Consider the following 19,660-nt stretch of genomic DNA (forward strand, 5'->3'; position numbering starts at 1 on the left):
ACTTTTGATTATGGGGAACTTGCCTTCTCTTGGAGATGTAGGTTCTGTTTAACATGTTCCTTCACCTCGTCATCTGTGTCTTTCTGTAAAAACCAACACACTCTGCTACCACCCAAACTTACTGTATGCTGCAATGTTTAATTTCTCTTAGACTACAGCAATTCTCTTAGACTGACAACCAAGACTCCTTTCAAAAATAAATGCGTTCTTACAGAAAGATTTAGTGTATCGACAAACACATATCTTGAAAATCGCTATTTATATTCTAATTGTTAAATATTAGCACATTTTAATCTGTATGTTATATTCTGCATGTACTGTGGAACTATACAAATGATAATGCATGTTATGAGTAAATTAATATAAACCACTCGGATTACAGCAATCACTACTACCAGAGCTGCTCTTATAGAAAATCCACACCTTCTGACCAATCTGATTTGGGTTTACAAAATAGCTAAATTTAATTTATATGGGCTGTAGTTATAAGTAACCTTATGCTCACCAGACTGTAGCGGATCTTGGCCAGAGAAATGAGCTCCTGGTCCCCAGCTGTGCACATATTGAGGCCAATAGGCAGCAGTTTCTTGTGAGCTGCCACAATTAAAGATGTCTGGATAGAGTATAATTCTCTTTTTCTTTTCTTTCCCCTTCTCTCCTGGTCCTGGCCTCCTGACTGCAACACACAAACACAGAATGTTTTTTTTTTTTTTAACAAGGTACTCTTACTAGGTACTCATTTTCTTTTCCCCATGAATTAAGATTATACACTGCATGAGTCTCTTTTCCATTACTTTTAGCATCCTGTTGCCTTTCAGTTTTGGTAATGGTCTCATATTTAGATTTTCATTCATAATCACATCATGTCAAGTCAGGAAGCTTTTATATTTATTTTAACCATATAATGCTGATGCAGTCCACAGTGAAATAAGATTGAATAAAAGACAAGAGGTGGAGCTGGCAGAGCTGAAGATGTTGGAGTGATGAGGATGGACAGGATTAGAAACGAGTTTATAAGAGGGACAGGGCATGTAGGACGTTTTGGAGACAAGGTGAGGGAGGCGAGATTGAGATGGTTTGGACATGTGCAGAGAAGGGACATGGGGTATATTGGTAGGAGAATACTGAGGATGGAGCCACCAGGTAGGAGGAAAAGAGGAAGACCAAGGAGGAGGTTTATGGATGTGGTGAGAGAAGGCATGCATGTAGTTGGTTTAAAAGAACTATAAGCAAAAGATGCTTCGGAACCTCTTTCCTTTTGGTAGGAGAATGAAGAGTGTGTGTGAGGGGTGTGTGGGGTCATCCACAATCATAATATGTAAGCTATGTAAACGGGCCTCATGATTTTGCAAGGACATTTCTATCTTTACATATTTTCTCAAGCAAAAGTAAAACTACTCTCAAATAAAATATAACTTATTTAAATATAAAACAGAGCATATATTGCCTGACAGATTTTTACACTCATGCAGGACAGCCACCTGCCTAATACTACTTCACTTTTCCGTTTCTTTACTTTTACTCTTTTTTGTCTTTCCTGTAGCACAGATATTATACGCAAAGAAAAAGGGTTAGGTTTATTGCCGCTCTCCACAGTGTATTCATCACACACAGACATAGCTCTAATGATGAAATTACAAATAATTGTACAGCCCTAAAAATCTATAAATAAAAGTTCTACAGAATATATAAAATGCAAAAAAAAAAGTTTTATTGCAGTTCCTTATTGCTTTATGAGTTTAACTGTTATTTGAGCTACACTATATATACTATATCTATATCTACGTATATCTATATATATATATCTATATATATATATATATATATATATATATATATATATAGAGAGAGAGAGAGAGAGAGAGAGAGAGAGAGAGAGAGAGAGAGAGAGAGAGTGAAATTGATTTAAAAATACAACCTTGATTTACTGCAGAAAAAAAAGTACAGACATTGGAGTGTGAGAAACAGAAAGAAACAACAAAACTTTACTTCTGGGCAAAGTTACAAAAAGCAATTTAAAACTCATTTACTGTTTCAGTTTGATCAAATTTGTTCTTAGTAATTTTTTAAATAAAGAATGAAGACAAATATTCATGGGGAATCCTGGCACAGAGAAGTAAAAACTTTATCAAAGTATGGCAAGTTTCATACTTCTTCAAGGAAGATGAATGGATACATTTGTTATCTCACCTTTGACATCTTGGTCTTGCTGTCTCCAGTGAGGAAGGCAAGGTTGTTGATTTCATTTTGCACCACAAAGTTTTGCTCTTCCCTTTTAAAATTCTGTTGGTAAAAAGCAGGAGGTGTTGTGAAAAAATGTAGATTACAAAAGTAAAAAAAAAGAAAAAACATTCATTAAAACTCATTAAGATCTTACATGAGATTTACACCAGAGTATGAAAATCTCTGCCACCATTTTGAAGAGTTCTGTTGAATCTGCATTTGGTTTCTTTAGCCATTTGGACCTGGGTAAAGAAGGTGATTTAAACACAGTCTTACTTATCTTCCTGGTGCTTACTCATCTTCCTATTTTTTGGAACCATTGACAGGTGTAGGCAGAAGTATCCACCTCTTCTAAAAATTGGCTTGATAAAACCCCTCAAGAAAAGCACATTTGCCTATTCTTATAAGTGCTCATAAGGAGCTCTAGTATTAATTTTTACATAGTATGGGATTTGTGTTTTAATTAAGTGTTTAGTGAATGAACAGTGATAATACCTGTTGTTGTCCACATAGCGGATAAGCATAGGGTAAAAAGCATACAGGTCCCTGCAGAGTACAGCAAATTCATCTAGAATCTGCAGCTCAGCCTCCTGAGTGTCAGCCTTGCTTTCTGATCTTATCATCTCCTCCTCAGCCACAACCTTCACAGTCTTCTTTTTCAGCTTCTCCAGGGTGGGGAGGAAATGTGTTCGTAAGAGGTCTGCTCCTGCCTTGCTTATAATTGGCTGTGTGTACACTGCATAGATACAGAAATTAAAAACAAAACCTGTACATCCTGCACATTCCATCATACAATGGAACATAAAATTATAAATGTTTAAAAGTGTTCCTTAAATTTAATTGTAATTACTGTGTACATGTCAAATCTGTCCTTTTCTTAGCTTTGTTGGTTAATTTGCTAGAAAAAAACTCATATTATTAAGGAGTAAACCCAGTATCCCCTATGTGTGGCCTGGATACAGTGATCCTGAAGTCTTTTACTACTTCTAATAAAATGTAATATAATATAAGAAAATCACACATGCCTGCAAGCCTCTTCATCCAGGAGGCTTCATCTATGCCCAGATTGTTGTTAAGGATCTTGAGGATGTTGCCCAGGATCAGGCTGAGGTGCTCAGAAGTGACAGTGGTACAGCAGTTCTCATGACTAGGAGAGTTCTCCGGCCCCTTTTCCCACCAGTAAGAAAGATAGTTACACAGCAGGGGCAAGGTGACCTCGATGACATGAGGCATCTCTGTGTAGCGAGCCCCAGACTCTGAGATATCATGAATGTCTTTCATCAGACCATCCAGACGTGGCATCTCAAGACACATCTCCTCCACAGTATCAGGCATGCTCAGGACTAGAAGCAGACAGGTCAAATATTGTTATGCTAATAACTATTTGAGCCTTAAGCAATGATTAGTTTTAAAAGAATGTCCAGGAGTGTATATATTTACTATAATACTTAGTAAGTGAGTACTTAGTACTCACTTGCTCTCTCTCTAGGTGTCTTGGTATTGAAGACGGAACGGGGGTTGTGCATATTCAAATGAGGCTCCAGGAACGCTACAGGCATGGCTCCCACCAGAGTAGCCAAGCATTCTCCCAGAACAGGGAGCTGCCTGTTGAAATGCAGAATTCAGACATGAATAACCCAAAGAATAGAGTTAACAGCTTTATCAATAATACAATCAGAAATATGCAATACTTTTCAAAATAGATGTTTTTGCCAGTTCCCAAAGAGTACAGGCTGGTCAGAATTCGATAGCAGGACAGTTGAACGTCATCCACTGAAACGTTTGAAACGCATGAAACAATGTTACTCCTTTAAGAGGGAAAAAAATGCCATTCTCTTTCAGATTTTGTGATCAGTGATCAACTTTTCACTTACACAGCAAGGCTGCCCCAAAATGGTGCTCAGTGATGTGCTGAAAGAGAGCAGTAAGAATGGGCAACAGTGCCACTGAGGTATAGTTGATTATCTGTGCCACTCCTTTCATCTGGGTGCGAGATTGGCCCAGCTTGCCCAGCTTTAGGTTCTCCATAGTTTTCTCCAAGTCTTCTGCAGCATTCTCAAAGAATGTCCTGACTCCAGCCTTCACCAGCTCAGAGCCAGACTTCATCACTGTCCTAGAAAACCATGTCATCAGTCCAGCAAACTTTCTCTATGCATTAAATGTTGTTTTCTCAGATAGAACAACAATATTGTTCAATCACAACTACATATCAGGAACATTATCAAGGAAATTAGTTTTCAGATTGTGTGACAATTTAGTGTAGCCAATCCACCAAACTGTGTTGGTTTTGGAGGGTGGAAGGAAACCAGACAATCTTGTAAACCTGCACAGAACTCCACACAGACAATAATCTGAGCTCTGGATTAAACCGTCTACTCTGGGGCTGAGAGTAACCTGCCTTCCTGCTCTGTTTTAACATTTAAAAGATCTAACCTAGTTAGCATGAAGGTGTCCTATTTAAACATCAAAGGACAAACAGAAATTGTGTTTTTTTCCCCGCAAAGGCTTTTAATTTTAGCAGAAAATGTTCATATGCAGTCATGTTTAATTATGTTGCTTTTAAATATCATATTTACATTTTTATTTTATTTAAATGTCTGTAAATCTATTTATTTGCATATAAGGTGGTTCTAAGTGATTAAATTATAAAGCATAATTCATAAAGTTAAAGAAATTGATAAAAATTTAACAACAGTTAACAACATAACCGTTATAATCGTTATTTCAATGTTGACTAAAATATTTATTCACTCCTCAAATAGTAAATATTTAAATAGATTTATTCTTTATTTTTCAAAATGAAATAATGAAATAATGATCTCACAGCAAACATGTTCAAAAACACAGTAAAGCTGTACTCATGTGCTCTTACCTAAAGTCCAGTGAATGTGCCAGAATGTGCAGACAGCTCACCATCGTACTTGAGTCACTTCCTGGCATAGAAAAGTCATTGATGTTACATACATTAGAAGTTAATATAACCAAGATTAAAAAAAAAAAGATTATGACAGTCAAGCACAAGTCTAATTAATCAAGTCTAATTTGGCCTTACCAAACAGAGAAATCCTATGTCTAACCAGAGAAGCCAGCTTACAGAAAAGACTGTAGGAGAAAGAAAGGGTCAAAATAAATAGCTTCTAATGAACTTCCATGCTGCATTATCTTAGTGTCAAAACCTAATTCTGCATATCGCATCCAAAATAATAAAATAAACAACAACAACAAAAGCAAAAACCTGGTGATCATCTCCTTCTCTTTGTTAGAAGCATAACCACTGCTGCTCAGGTTGATGCTAGGAGAAGACAGGAAGTAAAGGCAGTGATTCTTAAAGTACTGGTCAAGCAATGGCAGCAGGACCTGTAGTAAACAAACAACAGCAACAGATATATGAATTATTTTATATGATATTAAATGATATTATATGATATTAAATGATATTATATGATATTATATGATATGATATTATATTATATGATAATTATATTATATTTATATTATATTATATTATTATAGCAAGTAAAGTATTGTAGGCACAATCAGTAGTTAAGAATAAACAAAAGTAATAAGAGAAACTTTAAAATTGAGTTGTGTCAAACATTTAAACTTACTTTTGCAAAGAACTTTATCTCTTGCTCATGTGGTGATTTGTCAGTTTTCCCGCTGGTGGCCATTGCCTCTGTAAATGATTCATAAACTTAAGTGCTCATATAAAAGTAAATTAAACAAATAAAATGACAATGTCCCTGAGCACAAAGCAAACTCCATGAAGATATGGTTACATGGGTTGGAGACCTTGAGTGGCCTAATATAGCAATCAACCTACAGTTCATCAATACCTGACTTTACTAAAACCCATGTGATTGAATGAGTAAAAATCTCCATAACCACACTCCAAAATTTAGTGGAGCATCTTCTCAGAAAAGTGGCCGATATTATAACAGCAAATTGGTACTACATGTAGAATCGGATGTTTAAAAAGCACATACAGTCTTATTGTCAGGTGTCCACAAACTTTTTTTTTTTTTAAATAATGTATATAATATAGAAAACTGTATGAGCTGTTTTTTTTTTTTGTTTTTTTTTAAATGTTCTTTATATTACTCACCTAGATGGGCTATGAATTCCTGTGCTGAGTCTACATAACTCAACAGTCTCTTAAGGAACTTGTAGGTGATCCTCTTCTCCATGGAGGAAGAATCCTGCTCTAAGTCCCTTAAACCTCTAATAAGAAAAATAATCAGTGGATGATCAACACAAGTGAGACCCAGTATACATCATTAATGTTAGGAGCATTCATGACAAAAACAATCATTTACAAAATACTCTTAAATTCATGTTACTGTATAATCCAGAAAATGTGGATCTATTAAAAAAAAGACACGTGTACCTGCTTATTGCATATCCATTGAGCTGCAGGAATTTGAAGAGCTCCTGAGCCTTTTCTCTGTCTCTGAACTTCTCCTTCGCTGTCAATGTGTCATAGGGGACCAGCAGTGGGTGAGTCCCACCTCCTGCAAATAGAAACACAACTTGTGTGGTGAATTGTGAAATCTTAGACAATACAGGTAGGTGTCCAGAAAAACAATACTACCTTTGCTGCTTAGTTCTATTTTCTTTTTCTTCGCCCAAATATTGTGGTAATTCTCTGCTACAGTCTCTACCATGCTCTGGCGGCAGTGTTGTGAAATTTGAAGATAAGAACAATATTAGTGTATTTATTAGAATTTCACAGCGAAGTCAAAAATTTTACATCCACTACACACATTTGTAGTTATTTTGTTTATATTCTATAAAGTACAGCATGAGTAGTGTTGACAATACAAACATTTCATATATCTACAGTCCATTACGTATATGTACATTATATCAGCAAAAGTGTTTTGGACACCTGACCATATATTTTATTGTTACATATGCAACTGTATGGTGCTGTGTGTGCTAAATCTATTATGGGATTTTCAACAGGTAAATCTGAAACTTAATTGGTCAAGTGTCCACATACTTTTGGAAATATATTGTATATAAGAAATACAATGCATTTGCTGTAATAAGTCAAATCTTCAATCATCAATTACCTTGTGTTACATTAGCATTTGGACAAGTACATTGCTTTTGGATTTATGTTCAATTTTATTTTAAAAGATAATTATTCTTATCTTTTTTATTCACACTAGTGAATTAATAAATAATATTGAATAAACCCAAAACATACCTGAAGCTCTCTTGACAAAGTTACATTTTCCAAATCCACAGGTGATGGATGAAATCCGTCTCCCTTTTAAAAAAATATGTGTCAAATACAGCATTGTTAAACAGATTTTTTTTCATTGTATCTTAAATACCCTTACCTGGGAAGCTTCTGAACTCTTAAGCTGTTTCTCGGCCTCACGCTGTTGGAACATGGCTTCCCCTTCTTTGGTCCTCTCGATGATCCAACCCATAGCCAACATACTCTTCAGTGACTCCTTCACTGGGTAGCAGTAAGTTTCCCTCTCCTGAACCAATTCCAGAAGATCAAAAGGAATTACTACATTATCATCTCAGTGAATAAATACTTGTCACTAGACATTTTTTGGAAACACGTGGGTACCTTCTCACTCAGTGCTTTATATGGTTTCAAAAGAGGGTGAGTTTTGGCTTGGTCATCCACTTTTTCACCTGCAGTCCAGCCTAGTGTAAACTGTCAGATGATGAAAATCAGATCACATGTCATTTACTGGGTGATTACTTGAAAAAAAAAAAGCTCGAAATTTGTATTACAAAAGCAGCCAGTAACTTACCTTCTCAGAAGACCACTTCTCATGGCAATGCTCAGCATATTTGTTGGCTATATAATCCATTTTTTCAGGCAGTGAGATGCTGAAAATAAAAGGTTATATCCCGTTACATTAATGCAATTTATTACTATGAATAATGGAGAGCTGAAGGTGAGTTTAAACAAGCAAATATTTGGTATGGAAGATTTAATTTAAAAACAATCAGATATAACATTCTAATTCAAATCTCATTGGCATAATCAATTTCAAATTCATATACAAATAAAAATATTACACTCAGGAACCTTAGAGAAGGAAAGAGAAACATATCTAGCTATTTTAATTATTGGGCCTCCCACAGTGCACATTAGTTTGATAGACTTCATTCTAAAATTTGGGGTCTTCTAAAGTTTTTTTCACAGATTATGATCCAAGCATAAAAAAAAAAATGTTTTGAGATTCAAATCAAATAAAAAAAATCCCAGTAGAAAAAAATACTATCAACCATACAATCAAATGAAAAATATTACAGTTATTCAGGACAGTATTGTATACTTCACATGAAGGGCCATCATGTGCTAAATAATGCTGTGACACATTTTAATACATTTTTAATGTTGTTATAACACTATTTATTTATGTAAAAGGGCAAAGAAGACTGCATGCATTTCTAAATTGCATATTTACAAAAAGGTCCATGATAAAAAGAGGAAATCTGTTATGCCTAGAGCTTGTGTCCCTTTAGTAAACATAAAGCAGGCCTTTAGACAAGCACCACAGAGTTCCCCATAGATTTACTATTACAGTTTAATGCTTACTTGGCAGTGTTTATAGGCTTGGGATCAAAGTTTCCTTGAGCATCCACAGAGACTTGCTTTACCAGAGTGGTGGCTGGGCTCATGTCTACGTAATCAGGTGGGAGGGCTCCACCTATGGCACTCAGACACTGCATTGCCATTTTGAAAAGCTCTGCGTCATATTTCTGGAGGAGAGATTTTGAAAGGAAAGGTGTTGTAAGGAGTGCTGCATGTTGTTCCCATGTTATAAATAAAAAGCATGGGTTAAGAATAAGTGAGTACATAAAGTCCTTGGAGGAAAACATGGTGTGAGAAATTGTCAAGGAAATGATTCATTGTTTGCTTGATTTTTTAATATTAAAATAATAAATTTTTAACAAATAAAGAAATATATAATAATAATCCCATTGTACAATAATTTACAAAATACAGAAATATCTATAAAACAAGATTTCAATGGCTAATGAGCTGTTTAGTACCTTCTGAGAAAGCGCATCAAAAAGACCCCAGAAAAGTTTCTTGGTAAGGTGGAGTTCCTCTTCTGATGCCATGCCATAACTGCCCAGGCCTGAGGGCAGGCAGTAGTATTTCCAGTTCTGTTCATAGTGATTGGTCAAAAGCTATAATAGCAAAAATACACGTTACCAATCAAACATATAGTATAGTATTATTTTATTCATTTGTGGCTATGCTCATCATATTTACAAGATTTAATTTGAACAGCATACACATGAAGTAATCACAAATGTAAAAGTTTAAAACTGTCTCTATTTCTGAGTTGGAGCCCATGTAAGTATCGCTAGTAGTCATGGATATTTCCAACAATTCTGTCTAGTTTCCACTGTCATTCTGATTCAGAAATATTTGTCTTAAACTCTCAATGTCTATATGGTTCACAATGAGCAAGTTAGCCAGCAATCACAAGCTATGTCATTTTGCTTGGTTTCCATATTTAACTGCCTGAAAAGAATGTCTTTTTTTACCTCAGCAATATAAGCATAAATATTGTATATTTGCCTTTCCATGTCAGAAACACATCAAGAAATCCATTTGAATACACCACATTATTTTGATCTAAACACTAAAGCATGCATGTAAGTATGCTTTCTAATTAAACAAAGCCACTGGTAACTTCAAATGGCCACTATGTGGCCTAAGTAGGACTTTATACTGTGATCCCACATACTGGGCATAATACATATCAGGTCAGTAGATAACGTTGTGTAATACACCCAAGTCTTAGTGACCAGAAAGTTGGTGGTGTATTATTTGCTGGTGCTGCTGTATTTTCAAATATATTAATTTTAGTTCAACCTCCAAGACCAGAATCCAGTCATTGTGGCAGCAACATGGACCATGGACTAAAAGCTCTTGAGTTCAGTTTTCAAAAGGATTCATCCTCAGGAACCAGCATCTTAGAGTTCAGCTGTTTGTACAAATCCCTCTTTAAGTATGTCTATAATATCCCTAAAAACCACCTGAGCAGCAACCATTTAGTAGGGAGATGCCAGTTTAGAGTCTGCCAGCATTGCATGCAAACAGGAACATCATTTAAGACAGATTTTTAGGCATTAGTGAGACAGGCGAACATGGTAGTTTAACTGGCAGGTCAATGGGCAACGAGCAGCATGGGCAATCTTAGCACTGGTGTCACAGCACAGTCAGCACAGAAGATCTGAACCACATATTGCATCTTTATGATGGTCGGTACTGAGGCAGTTAATCCAACCCTTCAGGTGATCTAAACAAAATAATCAAAGCACTCTACCTTTAACGCAACTTTATGCTTAAAATTCTTACGTTGTTTCCTATCAAAATTTTGCATGTAATTTACTTCACACTTAATTTACATTTACATTTGCGGCATTTAGCAGATGCCCTTGTCCAGAGCGACGATTTTAATTTATAATTATATAAATTATAATTATTATAATTAATTTATAATTCTCTACACAACACAGTAAACACAATCTAGACATGAAGGATTTATTATTTTAAATTTAAATAAATCAACAAAGTCTAATATATATTTTAAACCATAGACTCCAGCCTGACTGGAGAAGTGCAAGGTTGCTCATTTACACTGGTAGTTGAGATGTCAAGTGTATGATTATATGTTTGCACCTACTATACAAAAGCTAATGAAAAATCCATGATGACAGTTGTATCAGGTGACTCGGCCCTTAGCGGTGTGCTTAAGTGCATGTGTAGTGGTAGGTGTGAAACGCTAACACTTTTTTTTATCTGGCACTGAGCCTAACAATATACATTACAGATACATAAGCCTATAGGGATAACAGCAGATTTGCACCCTTAGTCATTTAGAGATGGTGCTAAATGCACAACAGATGTCGCTTTTTTTATGTAGAAAACAATAAAACAAACATAAACACAAAACCTACAGGCTTAAACAATACAAGTTTATAAGCACCGTAATGCTAGTAATGCACCATGATATAAAATTATATAATTCTAGGATGTGACACAATATAAAACATAACTTTTTATTTATTTATGCATTTTTTCATTACTAATGTATAGATTTAATATAGAAACAAAAATTAAATGCTCACCTTTATAGGCATCTTGCAGTATTCTGTTAGTTGTGGCACATCAAAGACCAGACGGCGCAGGAGCTGCTGCAGCATAGATGGCCTCAGGTGTCTGAGTTGATAAGCAATTAAGGCATATTTATACAGACTCTGAAACCAGATTTGGAACTGTTACATTTCCACATGAAAGCCTGGATTAGAACATGGCTCTTACTTGCAAATGGCAAGTAGACACTCTTCAATGGAGTCTCTCTGAGCCTTAGTGAGAGAGCGGCCCTTGGACAGTCTATAGATGGTGTGAAGTGTGGAGTCCATGAGTGTGGCGTAGTGCTCCGTGTGAGCAAAGAGAGACGCACATCGGGTCAGCAAAGGCAGCACAGCTGAGCCGATGTACCGGTTCAAGGCCAATGCTGTCTCTGTGGTGCTCAGCACCTCCTATTTGCAGTGGAGCAAATAATAAACAAACCTAATCAATTAAAAATAATAATAATTCGTTCAGAAATTATATTCTATTATAAAATGTGTCTTGAACAATCCATTCCTTTTAGGCTGAATTAATTTAAGTGCTTTAGTGGAAATAGGTCACCGCTGAAAAACTGAGGCACAAGGATAGCTTAAAATCTCTCAAACGTATCAAATAGTACTGAACACTGCAAATATTATTGCTTCTTAAACTATAAAAACCCATTATGTTGCAGCATTCACAAAGAGGTCAGATGATGTTTGTGTTCTGTTACTATGCTGCATTCGATTGAAGGTCATAACACAATTTCCAACCTCAGTCTTGGAAATAAAACGTCTGTTCAGCCACTCACTGTGTCCAGAGATGCCGAAGCCCTGAGGTCAGGCAAGAAGCCCACCTCCAACAGATTTAGCAAAAAGCTTTGGTCCTCAATCCCATACACACGGTCCAGGAAGAGTACCATTGGTGACTTATGCTCTGGACAGAAACTAGCATTCATGTCTGGCTCTGTCACAGTGCCATCTGGAGATGCAAAGAAAACATTTTAAGTAACAGATGCAGGATCAATAAGGTGGTATAACAGCCTTGTTTTTAACACACTGAGAGACATAATGGAAATAATGTTTGGCATTAATCAGGATTTAAAGAATTATTCTGATTGCCTAAAGATAGCTTTTCAAAATGGGTATAAATTTAACATTTAAAGGCAGAAAGCATTTAAAAGAGAGTATATAATTTATATTTACATATATTTTTGTTATATTTTATTACATTACATTTTATGACATTACAGAGAAAGAAGAGTTTTAAAAAATGTATATATATATATATATATATATATATATATATATATATATATATATATATATATATATATATATATATATATATATACAGTGAGGAAAATAAGCATTTGAACACTCTGCTATTTTGCAAGTTCTCCCACTTAGAAATCATGGAGGGGTCTGAAATTGTCAAATTGTCACCGTAGGTGCATGTCCACTGTGAGAAACATAATCTAAAAAAAATAATCCAGAAATCACAATATATGATTTTTAAACTATTTATTTGTATGATACAGATGCAAATAAGTATTTGAACACCTGTCTATCAGCTAGAATTCTGACCCTCAAAGACCTGTTAGTCTGCCTTTAAAATGTCCACCTCCACTACATTTATTATCCTAAATTAGATGCACCTGTTTGAGGTCGTTAGCTGCATAAAGACACCTGTCCACCCCATACAATCAGTAAGAAACTACTAACATGGCCAAGAACAAAGAGCTGTCTAAAGACACTAGAGACAAAATTGTACACCTCCACAAGGCTGGAAAGGGCTACAGGGAAATTGCCAAGCAGCTTGGTGAAAAAAGGTCCACTGTTGGAGCAATCATTAGAAAATGGAGGAAGCTAAACATGACTGTCAATCGCCCTCGGACTGGGGCTCCATGCAAGATCTCACCTCGATCCTAAGGAAGGTGAGAAATCAGCCCAGAACTACACGGGAGGAGCTGGTCAATGACCTAAAAAGAGCTGGGACCACCGTTTCCGAGGTTACTGTTGGTAATACACTAAGACGTCATGGTTTGAAATCATGCATGGCACAGAAGGTTCCCCTGCTTAAACCAGCACATGTCCAGGCACGTCTTAAGTTTGCCAATGACCATTTGGATGATCCAGAGGAGTCATGGGAGAAAGTCATGTGGTCAGATGAGACCAAAATAGAACTTTTGGGTCATAATTCCACTAAACGTGTTTGGAGGAAGAAGAATGATGAGTACCATCCCAAGAACACCATCCCTACTGTGAAGCATGGGGGTGGTAGCATCATACTTTGGGGGTGTTTTTCTGCACATGGGACAGGGCGACTGCACTGTATTAAGGAGAGGATGACCGGGGCCATGTATTGTGAGATTTTGAGGAACAACCTCCTTCCCTCAGTTAGAGCATTGAAGATGGGTCGAGGCTGGGTCTTCCAACATGACAATGACCCAAAGCACACAGCCAGGATAACCAAGGAGTGGCTCTGTAAGAAGCATATCAAGGTTCTGGCGTGGCCTAGCCAGTCTTCAGACCTAAACCCAATAGAGAATCTTTGGAGGGAGCTCAAACTCCGTGTTTCTCAGCGACAGGCCAGAAACCTGACTGATCTAGAGAATATCTGTGAGTAGTGGGCCAAAATCCCTCCTGCAGTGTGTGCAAACCTGGTGAAAAACTACAGGAAACGTTTGACCTCTGTAATTGCAAACAAAGGCTACTGTACCAAATATTAACATTGACTTTCTCAGGTGTTCAAATACTTATTTGCAGCTGTATCATACAAATAAATAGTTTATAAATCATATATTGTGATTTCTGGATTTTTTTTTTAGATTATGTCTCTCACAGTGGACATGCACCTACGATGACAATTTCAGACCCCTCCATGATTTCTAAGTGGGAGAACTTGCAAAATAGCAGGGTGTTCAAATACCTATTTTCCTCACTGTGTATATATATATATATATATATATATATATATATATATATATATATATATATATATATATATATATATATATATATATCAGATCAGGTTATCTTTAGGGTACTTCAGATGAAAAACCAGTATATCTAACCTTTGTTGATTACTGGTACTTTGAGAGGTATGCTGATGGTGCCCACTAAGTCAGAAGTAGGCACTAGAGAACGTAGGATGGCACGGATACGCAAAGCTTCACCCTTGCCTGTGTTGATTAACTGTGAAACATAATAATACAATGCTCATACACAGTATGATCTGATAAAGCCTCATTTAAAGCCTTCCTTAACTTGCTAAACCAAAGATCTAAATTTGCTGTAAATAAACAAAGGTTTAAAGCTATTAAATGGGTAGTTCATTTGATTTGGTATAGGCAGGTACACTTACATGCATCTCGGGGGCACAGCGTCCCAGCAGATCAATAAGGGCTGAGTAGAAGGACATGATAGAATTGCCCATGTGTGCCACCTCTTCCTCCTCCACATCCTCCTCAGTCCTGTCAAAAGCACACACAAAAAGTACACATTCAATCAGTCACTTTCATGGCTTTCAGTTGAAGGTCAGAGGCAGGGCAACAGGAACTACACTACACCAAAACAAATCTGAAAAGCCAGACTAAGGACTAATGGCTTGGAGATTCTTGTGTTAGTAGCAGGCACCTCGATTTCCTGTCAGATATGCTCAAGCTAAAATAAATATACACCAAATGTAACTATTAGTGGCAGAAGTCATGTGGGATCTTACGCAAGTGCTCCTCCTTCAGGCAGGTTGGGTAGATCCAGAGCAGGGTCCTCAGAGATCTTGATGGCCTCTAGCATGGCAGCCAACAGACCTTGTCCCCCCTCTCCCCTGAGAGCAGGTCCAAAGCACTCAGGACGCCTGATCAACAACTTTACCACCACATTGGCATTCTCCTCTACGCTCTCACCTGAAAAAAACAAACAAACATTGGGGACACATGAATCTTATCTGTGTTGTCTTTATACAGCAACCCCCTATTCATCATGTAAGACAAGAGCAGGAGATCTGGGCCACTGAAGCAAAGATACCATTGACAAAGACAGCAAATCGAAGGAAAGACAGGTAGCGTTCTCCTTCTATAGGATTCCAGCCAATGTCAGGGTATCCCTTATCTACCAGCATAGCACAGCTCTGAAGACCACATCCAGCCAAGTATGTCACCACCTGAACAAATGTAATAGAGAAAATAGCTTATTTCCCTTTAATAGCTTATTTAAATAATTAGAAAATATATATGAAAATAAATTATCTACCAGTAAGAGTTACATTATATTTCAATTATATTATAGTAATAATTTTGTTTTCTATTCATGCAAATAGCATTTATTTTAAGTAAATAATTTGGGATCTTTCAAATATAATTGACTGCTATTTACTATATCCATGATTAGTACCTTTTCCAGGTCTGGTTCCTCTAAAGCGAGAGCCAGACTGTTGTTGTCCATCACTGAGGATGCAGCCACATCCAGAGGAGTGGAGCCCCTCATGGCTGGGCAAGCTGGAGAAAGAACAAAAAGCTGTTAAAATTTGCCCCCTTCCATGATGTGCTTTAGTAAATTCACCAGCAGGGTGCAGTCTTTCCTTGCCTTTGTAAAAAATACCATAGAAATTTTTTTTAATTGTATGTAGCTTTTTCGGTATCATAATTTTGGATGTATCTAAAAATAAGACTTATAACAAATAACAAAATCTTCATTAGTTTGTTTGTATAAACAAGAGTGTACTCGCGTGTGTGTGCATGTGTATATATTGCATTTTTTTTTTATTCCAATTTGAGATTCTAAGGGCAAACAGCTTCCATAGTAGTTCCTAGCAATGCTACTTTAATTCTCACATGCTCTTTAAAAGGTTAAATTGAAAGTAGTGTCAAGACAGAAGTTGGCACCAGTTGGGTTAAAAAAGAAGGGTTGTCACCAAATTGTGATTAGAATTAGTCCCAGATGTAATATTGCAAAAGATGAACCTTTAAAATGTGTATGAACTTGTACAGTATCTTATAAAGGTACTATAACAAAAAAAATATTAGGACTTAAATAATTTCATGAAACGCTTCTTCCATCCCACTTCTAGTAGCAATATTCCCTGAACAACTCAGTTATGAATGAAGTTTCTTAAATAAATCACTCTGACCATGTTTAGATGTAGCTTTAGAGTTGAGGATAATTATTTGACTGCTTGCTTGTTTGACATTAGGAAAATGAGAATTGGTTCTAGGTTGAGCAATAATGCTGAGCTATGGAGAGGAAGAAAGGGCTCTGCAGTGTCAGACAGTCTTAGCAGCCTGACTCATTCCTCACAGAAACAACTCAAGAACCAAAACAGCAATGCTTCCAATATGCTTCCATGTTAATCAAGAAGGCACCGTAAACCAGACATTGCAAAGAGTGCACAAAGCCCAATTTTCCACTTGAGTTCTATTTCTGTAGTGTGCCACATGAAGGACATCATAATTTATAGTTAAAAATAATAATAATACATAAATACAATATTCCTGCTACAGTATACAGCACACACACATTATCTAATATCACATGATATGTAAATGTATTGGGTTAAATACAGTATTTTTGCAGATATTTACGTCATCAGTAAATCAGTGCAAAAAACGATTATGCCAATATTTGCATGTTTGACACATACATACACTGTGTGTTAAACATATCAATGTGATTCTGTGTTGTGTTTCTCTGTGTGTGCAATTACCCAGTCCCACACTGCTGTTCTCCAGTAGATAGCTCAGGTGTTCAAACATGGCTTTTTGATTCTCACGGCTGATGCGACAGAAGTAGCAAAGGAAGCGGCAGCAACTGGCCACCATTTTGGGAAAAGCGATCTCCTGCAGAGAGATAAAATAAAATTCCTTGTAACCCCGCATTCAGCAGGTTGAGACCTCTCTTCCTCAGTCCCAATGCCTTTATACTGGGAACTCTTCAATTTCTTTATACCAATATCTCTATTTACTCCTTAAGGTTATTAATCCTTACAGGTTATTAGCATCTTTAGTTTTAATTTAGTTTTATCTTTTTGCAAGTTGCTCTGAATCACAGAGTTTAAATTTGAGGGTTCAGACTCAACCATGCATGCAAAAGCAAAACATTTTTGCTGTGCACAGATGTAGAAGAGAAATGTGATTGCCGGGTCTCAGCTCATGTATCTGGTGATCATATTACCCATCTAGTGGCCCACTTAAAGAAGCTGCTAAGGTGACATAATAAGTGGCAGGGTGATATGTCAACACAAGATCTCTGTCCCGGAAAAAAGCATCAACATGTTTAATCTGTTGCCATTAAATTACAGGTCTGTCACCTAGCGTTGCCAAAAAAGGAGTGGCATCAGTTCACCTTCTCACCTGATGCCTCTTCACTGGTTTTAAGAGGTTCTACTTTCAAAGGCCCAGACACAAATCTTACACATCGAAAAGCTTTGGTTAAAATTGATTTCCTCAGGTTAGAACTGACAGGCTGGTGAAATATGTGTTCACTTGCTCTCTGGATGAAAAAATAGTCCTGGCACATTTCTGACTATACAGAACCTTAGTACAAAATGCAGGGAAAAAAAAAAAAAAAAAAAGAACTGTACCTTAGATTTGTCTCCTCCTAGCACATTGACCATGACCTCCATGACTGTCTCATGCATTCCCAGGACCCGCATTAGATTTGGATGCTGATAAAACACCTTGTTGTTCATTATATCCCTATGAGACAAAAAGTGAAGAGTATTCTAATAACAGTTGGCAAAAATAACAGATTTACACCACTCCTAAACTATTTACTAAAGTTTTACCAGCTACACAAAATGTACATATCCCAGATTTCCATACCCAAGTCCATCGATCATGAGCTGGCCCTCCTCTTCACCCATTCTGACACTGAGCAGAGAGCGGATTTGGCCCAGCGAGGCCAGTAGGTTAATGGCATCCTGCACAGATTTCTCACTGATGGTGTAGCTTTTTTTCATGGCACGCAGCAGCTCACCAATGCTATCATACTGCCTCCTAAGCAGGCTGAACATGCTGCGCACTAACTCTGGGTTCTGTATTTTGCATTCCTGAGCCCAGCTCACCATTGTCTGTGAGATCAGCTCCTTCAAGTTTGCTAATGAAAACAAAAGACAATACAGAAAGACATTTTGAATTATGGCTTAAATAAATTGGCAGTGTGAGAGATTATGCATGTGGTGCCTTTAACATCTCTATTAAGACTATTAGACCTCCTTTGTCTGTGCAATTATTTTCAGATTATTCAGATAACATCAGGGCCGGTTCTAGGCAATTATAATAGGGTGGGCTGGTACAAACAATTTGTGGGCAATCAGTGATAGTGGCCCCAACACCTAATCCAGTTCTTCCAATAACAAATATTTACAAAATTATTTAAAAAAAAAAATCTCATTGAATATAACTGAACAGTAATAATGAAAAACTTCAAAAGCTTAAATCCTTAACTGTATTTTAACTTTAAACTCCATAAATCTTGTTTTTATTCTATCAGATTAGTTCCAATTAAAATTATATCCTAAATCCATTTATCAATCCTATTTTCAAACTTCAGAACCAAATCAGAACAATTTATAAAAAGTTCCTTTTTCCATTTTTATAGAACTTTTTCCTTTTTATGTTTTTTTGAAAGTATCAGAACATAACATAACCACTTTTTATATAAGCAAATAATCATTATTACTTTATAACCAACAGCAACCTGAATTTTTTTTTTTTTTTAAAGGATTTGATCCAGAAAACCAGATCTGATGTACTCTGACACAAGAATACTTGTTTTGTAAATGGTGTATATTATATTAAACAAATATTTGTTGAATAAATGAAAGAACAGAGACTGATATTATTATTTTTAGACTGATAATTATTATTATTATTATTATTATTATTATTATTATTATTATTATCATTTATTTATTCATTTTTGTGAAGTGGTCTGTAGTTACATTTAAGGTCTTAGTGTGTAATTCTGGTATCAGTTATATGTGCATAGCTCAACTCTTGGGGTCTCAGGCTCCACATGGTCTACGACATGGTCTACAACATTAGAGCACCAAGTTAACACAAGTGTATTTTCAAACAACTACTGGAATTGTATGCTTATCACCTAATATTAACAGACTGACATACTATAATCAATAAGTTGCTGATTTTACCTGACACTCACCTGAAGCGTGTGTCATCAGAACCATTGTGATTGTAATTCAGCAGTGAGACTATCATTTGTCTTGTGCTGTCATCTGACTAAAATATACATAATCATCCACTACAATGACAAATAACATCAGAGTTTGAGCAAAATAAATGGATGGCAGAGTCATTAATCTACTACT

At 36.3% G+C, this 19,660-nt stretch overlaps 1 protein-coding gene across 1 annotated transcript in view; it reads right to left on the reverse strand.

Moving 5' to 3' along the window:
* The window catches only part of ryr3 (ryanodine receptor 3), a 79,434-nt gene that overhangs the window by 18,880 nt on the left and 40,894 nt on the right, over positions 1-19,660 (reverse strand). Inside the window, exons 39-71 of the mRNA XM_083562181.1 lie at positions 18,153-18,426; positions 17,912-18,026; positions 17,036-17,168; positions 15,727-15,830; positions 15,361-15,496; positions 15,056-15,239; positions 14,699-14,807; positions 14,409-14,529; positions 12,144-12,313; positions 11,543-11,763; positions 11,350-11,440; positions 9,256-9,396; positions 8,798-8,961; positions 8,004-8,082; positions 7,814-7,903; positions 7,572-7,718; positions 7,436-7,498; positions 6,815-6,890; positions 6,611-6,734; positions 6,329-6,444; positions 5,832-5,899; positions 5,459-5,580; positions 5,276-5,325; positions 5,096-5,156; positions 4,098-4,336; positions 3,915-3,996; positions 3,698-3,828; positions 3,249-3,566; positions 2,719-2,959; positions 2,378-2,465; positions 2,191-2,283; positions 506-676; positions 24-83 (exon numbers count right to left, since the gene is read on the reverse strand). Of these exons, the coding sequence (XP_083418307.1) occupies positions 24-83; positions 506-676; positions 2,191-2,283; positions 2,378-2,465; positions 2,719-2,959; positions 3,249-3,566; positions 3,698-3,828; positions 3,915-3,996; positions 4,098-4,336; positions 5,096-5,156; positions 5,276-5,325; positions 5,459-5,580; positions 5,832-5,899; positions 6,329-6,444; positions 6,611-6,734; positions 6,815-6,890; positions 7,436-7,498; positions 7,572-7,718; positions 7,814-7,903; positions 8,004-8,082; positions 8,798-8,961; positions 9,256-9,396; positions 11,350-11,440; positions 11,543-11,763; positions 12,144-12,313; positions 14,409-14,529; positions 14,699-14,807; positions 15,056-15,239; positions 15,361-15,496; positions 15,727-15,830; positions 17,036-17,168; positions 17,912-18,026; positions 18,153-18,426 (4,382 nt within the window). The remainder of the gene's footprint in view (positions 1-23; positions 84-505; positions 677-2,190; positions 2,284-2,377; positions 2,466-2,718; positions 2,960-3,248; positions 3,567-3,697; positions 3,829-3,914; positions 3,997-4,097; positions 4,337-5,095; positions 5,157-5,275; positions 5,326-5,458; positions 5,581-5,831; positions 5,900-6,328; positions 6,445-6,610; positions 6,735-6,814; positions 6,891-7,435; positions 7,499-7,571; positions 7,719-7,813; positions 7,904-8,003; positions 8,083-8,797; positions 8,962-9,255; positions 9,397-11,349; positions 11,441-11,542; positions 11,764-12,143; positions 12,314-14,408; positions 14,530-14,698; positions 14,808-15,055; positions 15,240-15,360; positions 15,497-15,726; positions 15,831-17,035; positions 17,169-17,911; positions 18,027-18,152; positions 18,427-19,660) is intronic.

This window comes from Silurus aristotelis, assembly GCF_946808225.1.
Source record: "Silurus aristotelis genome assembly, chromosome: 15".
NCBI classification, from domain to species: Eukaryota; Metazoa; Chordata; class Actinopteri; order Siluriformes; family Siluridae; genus Silurus; species Silurus aristotelis.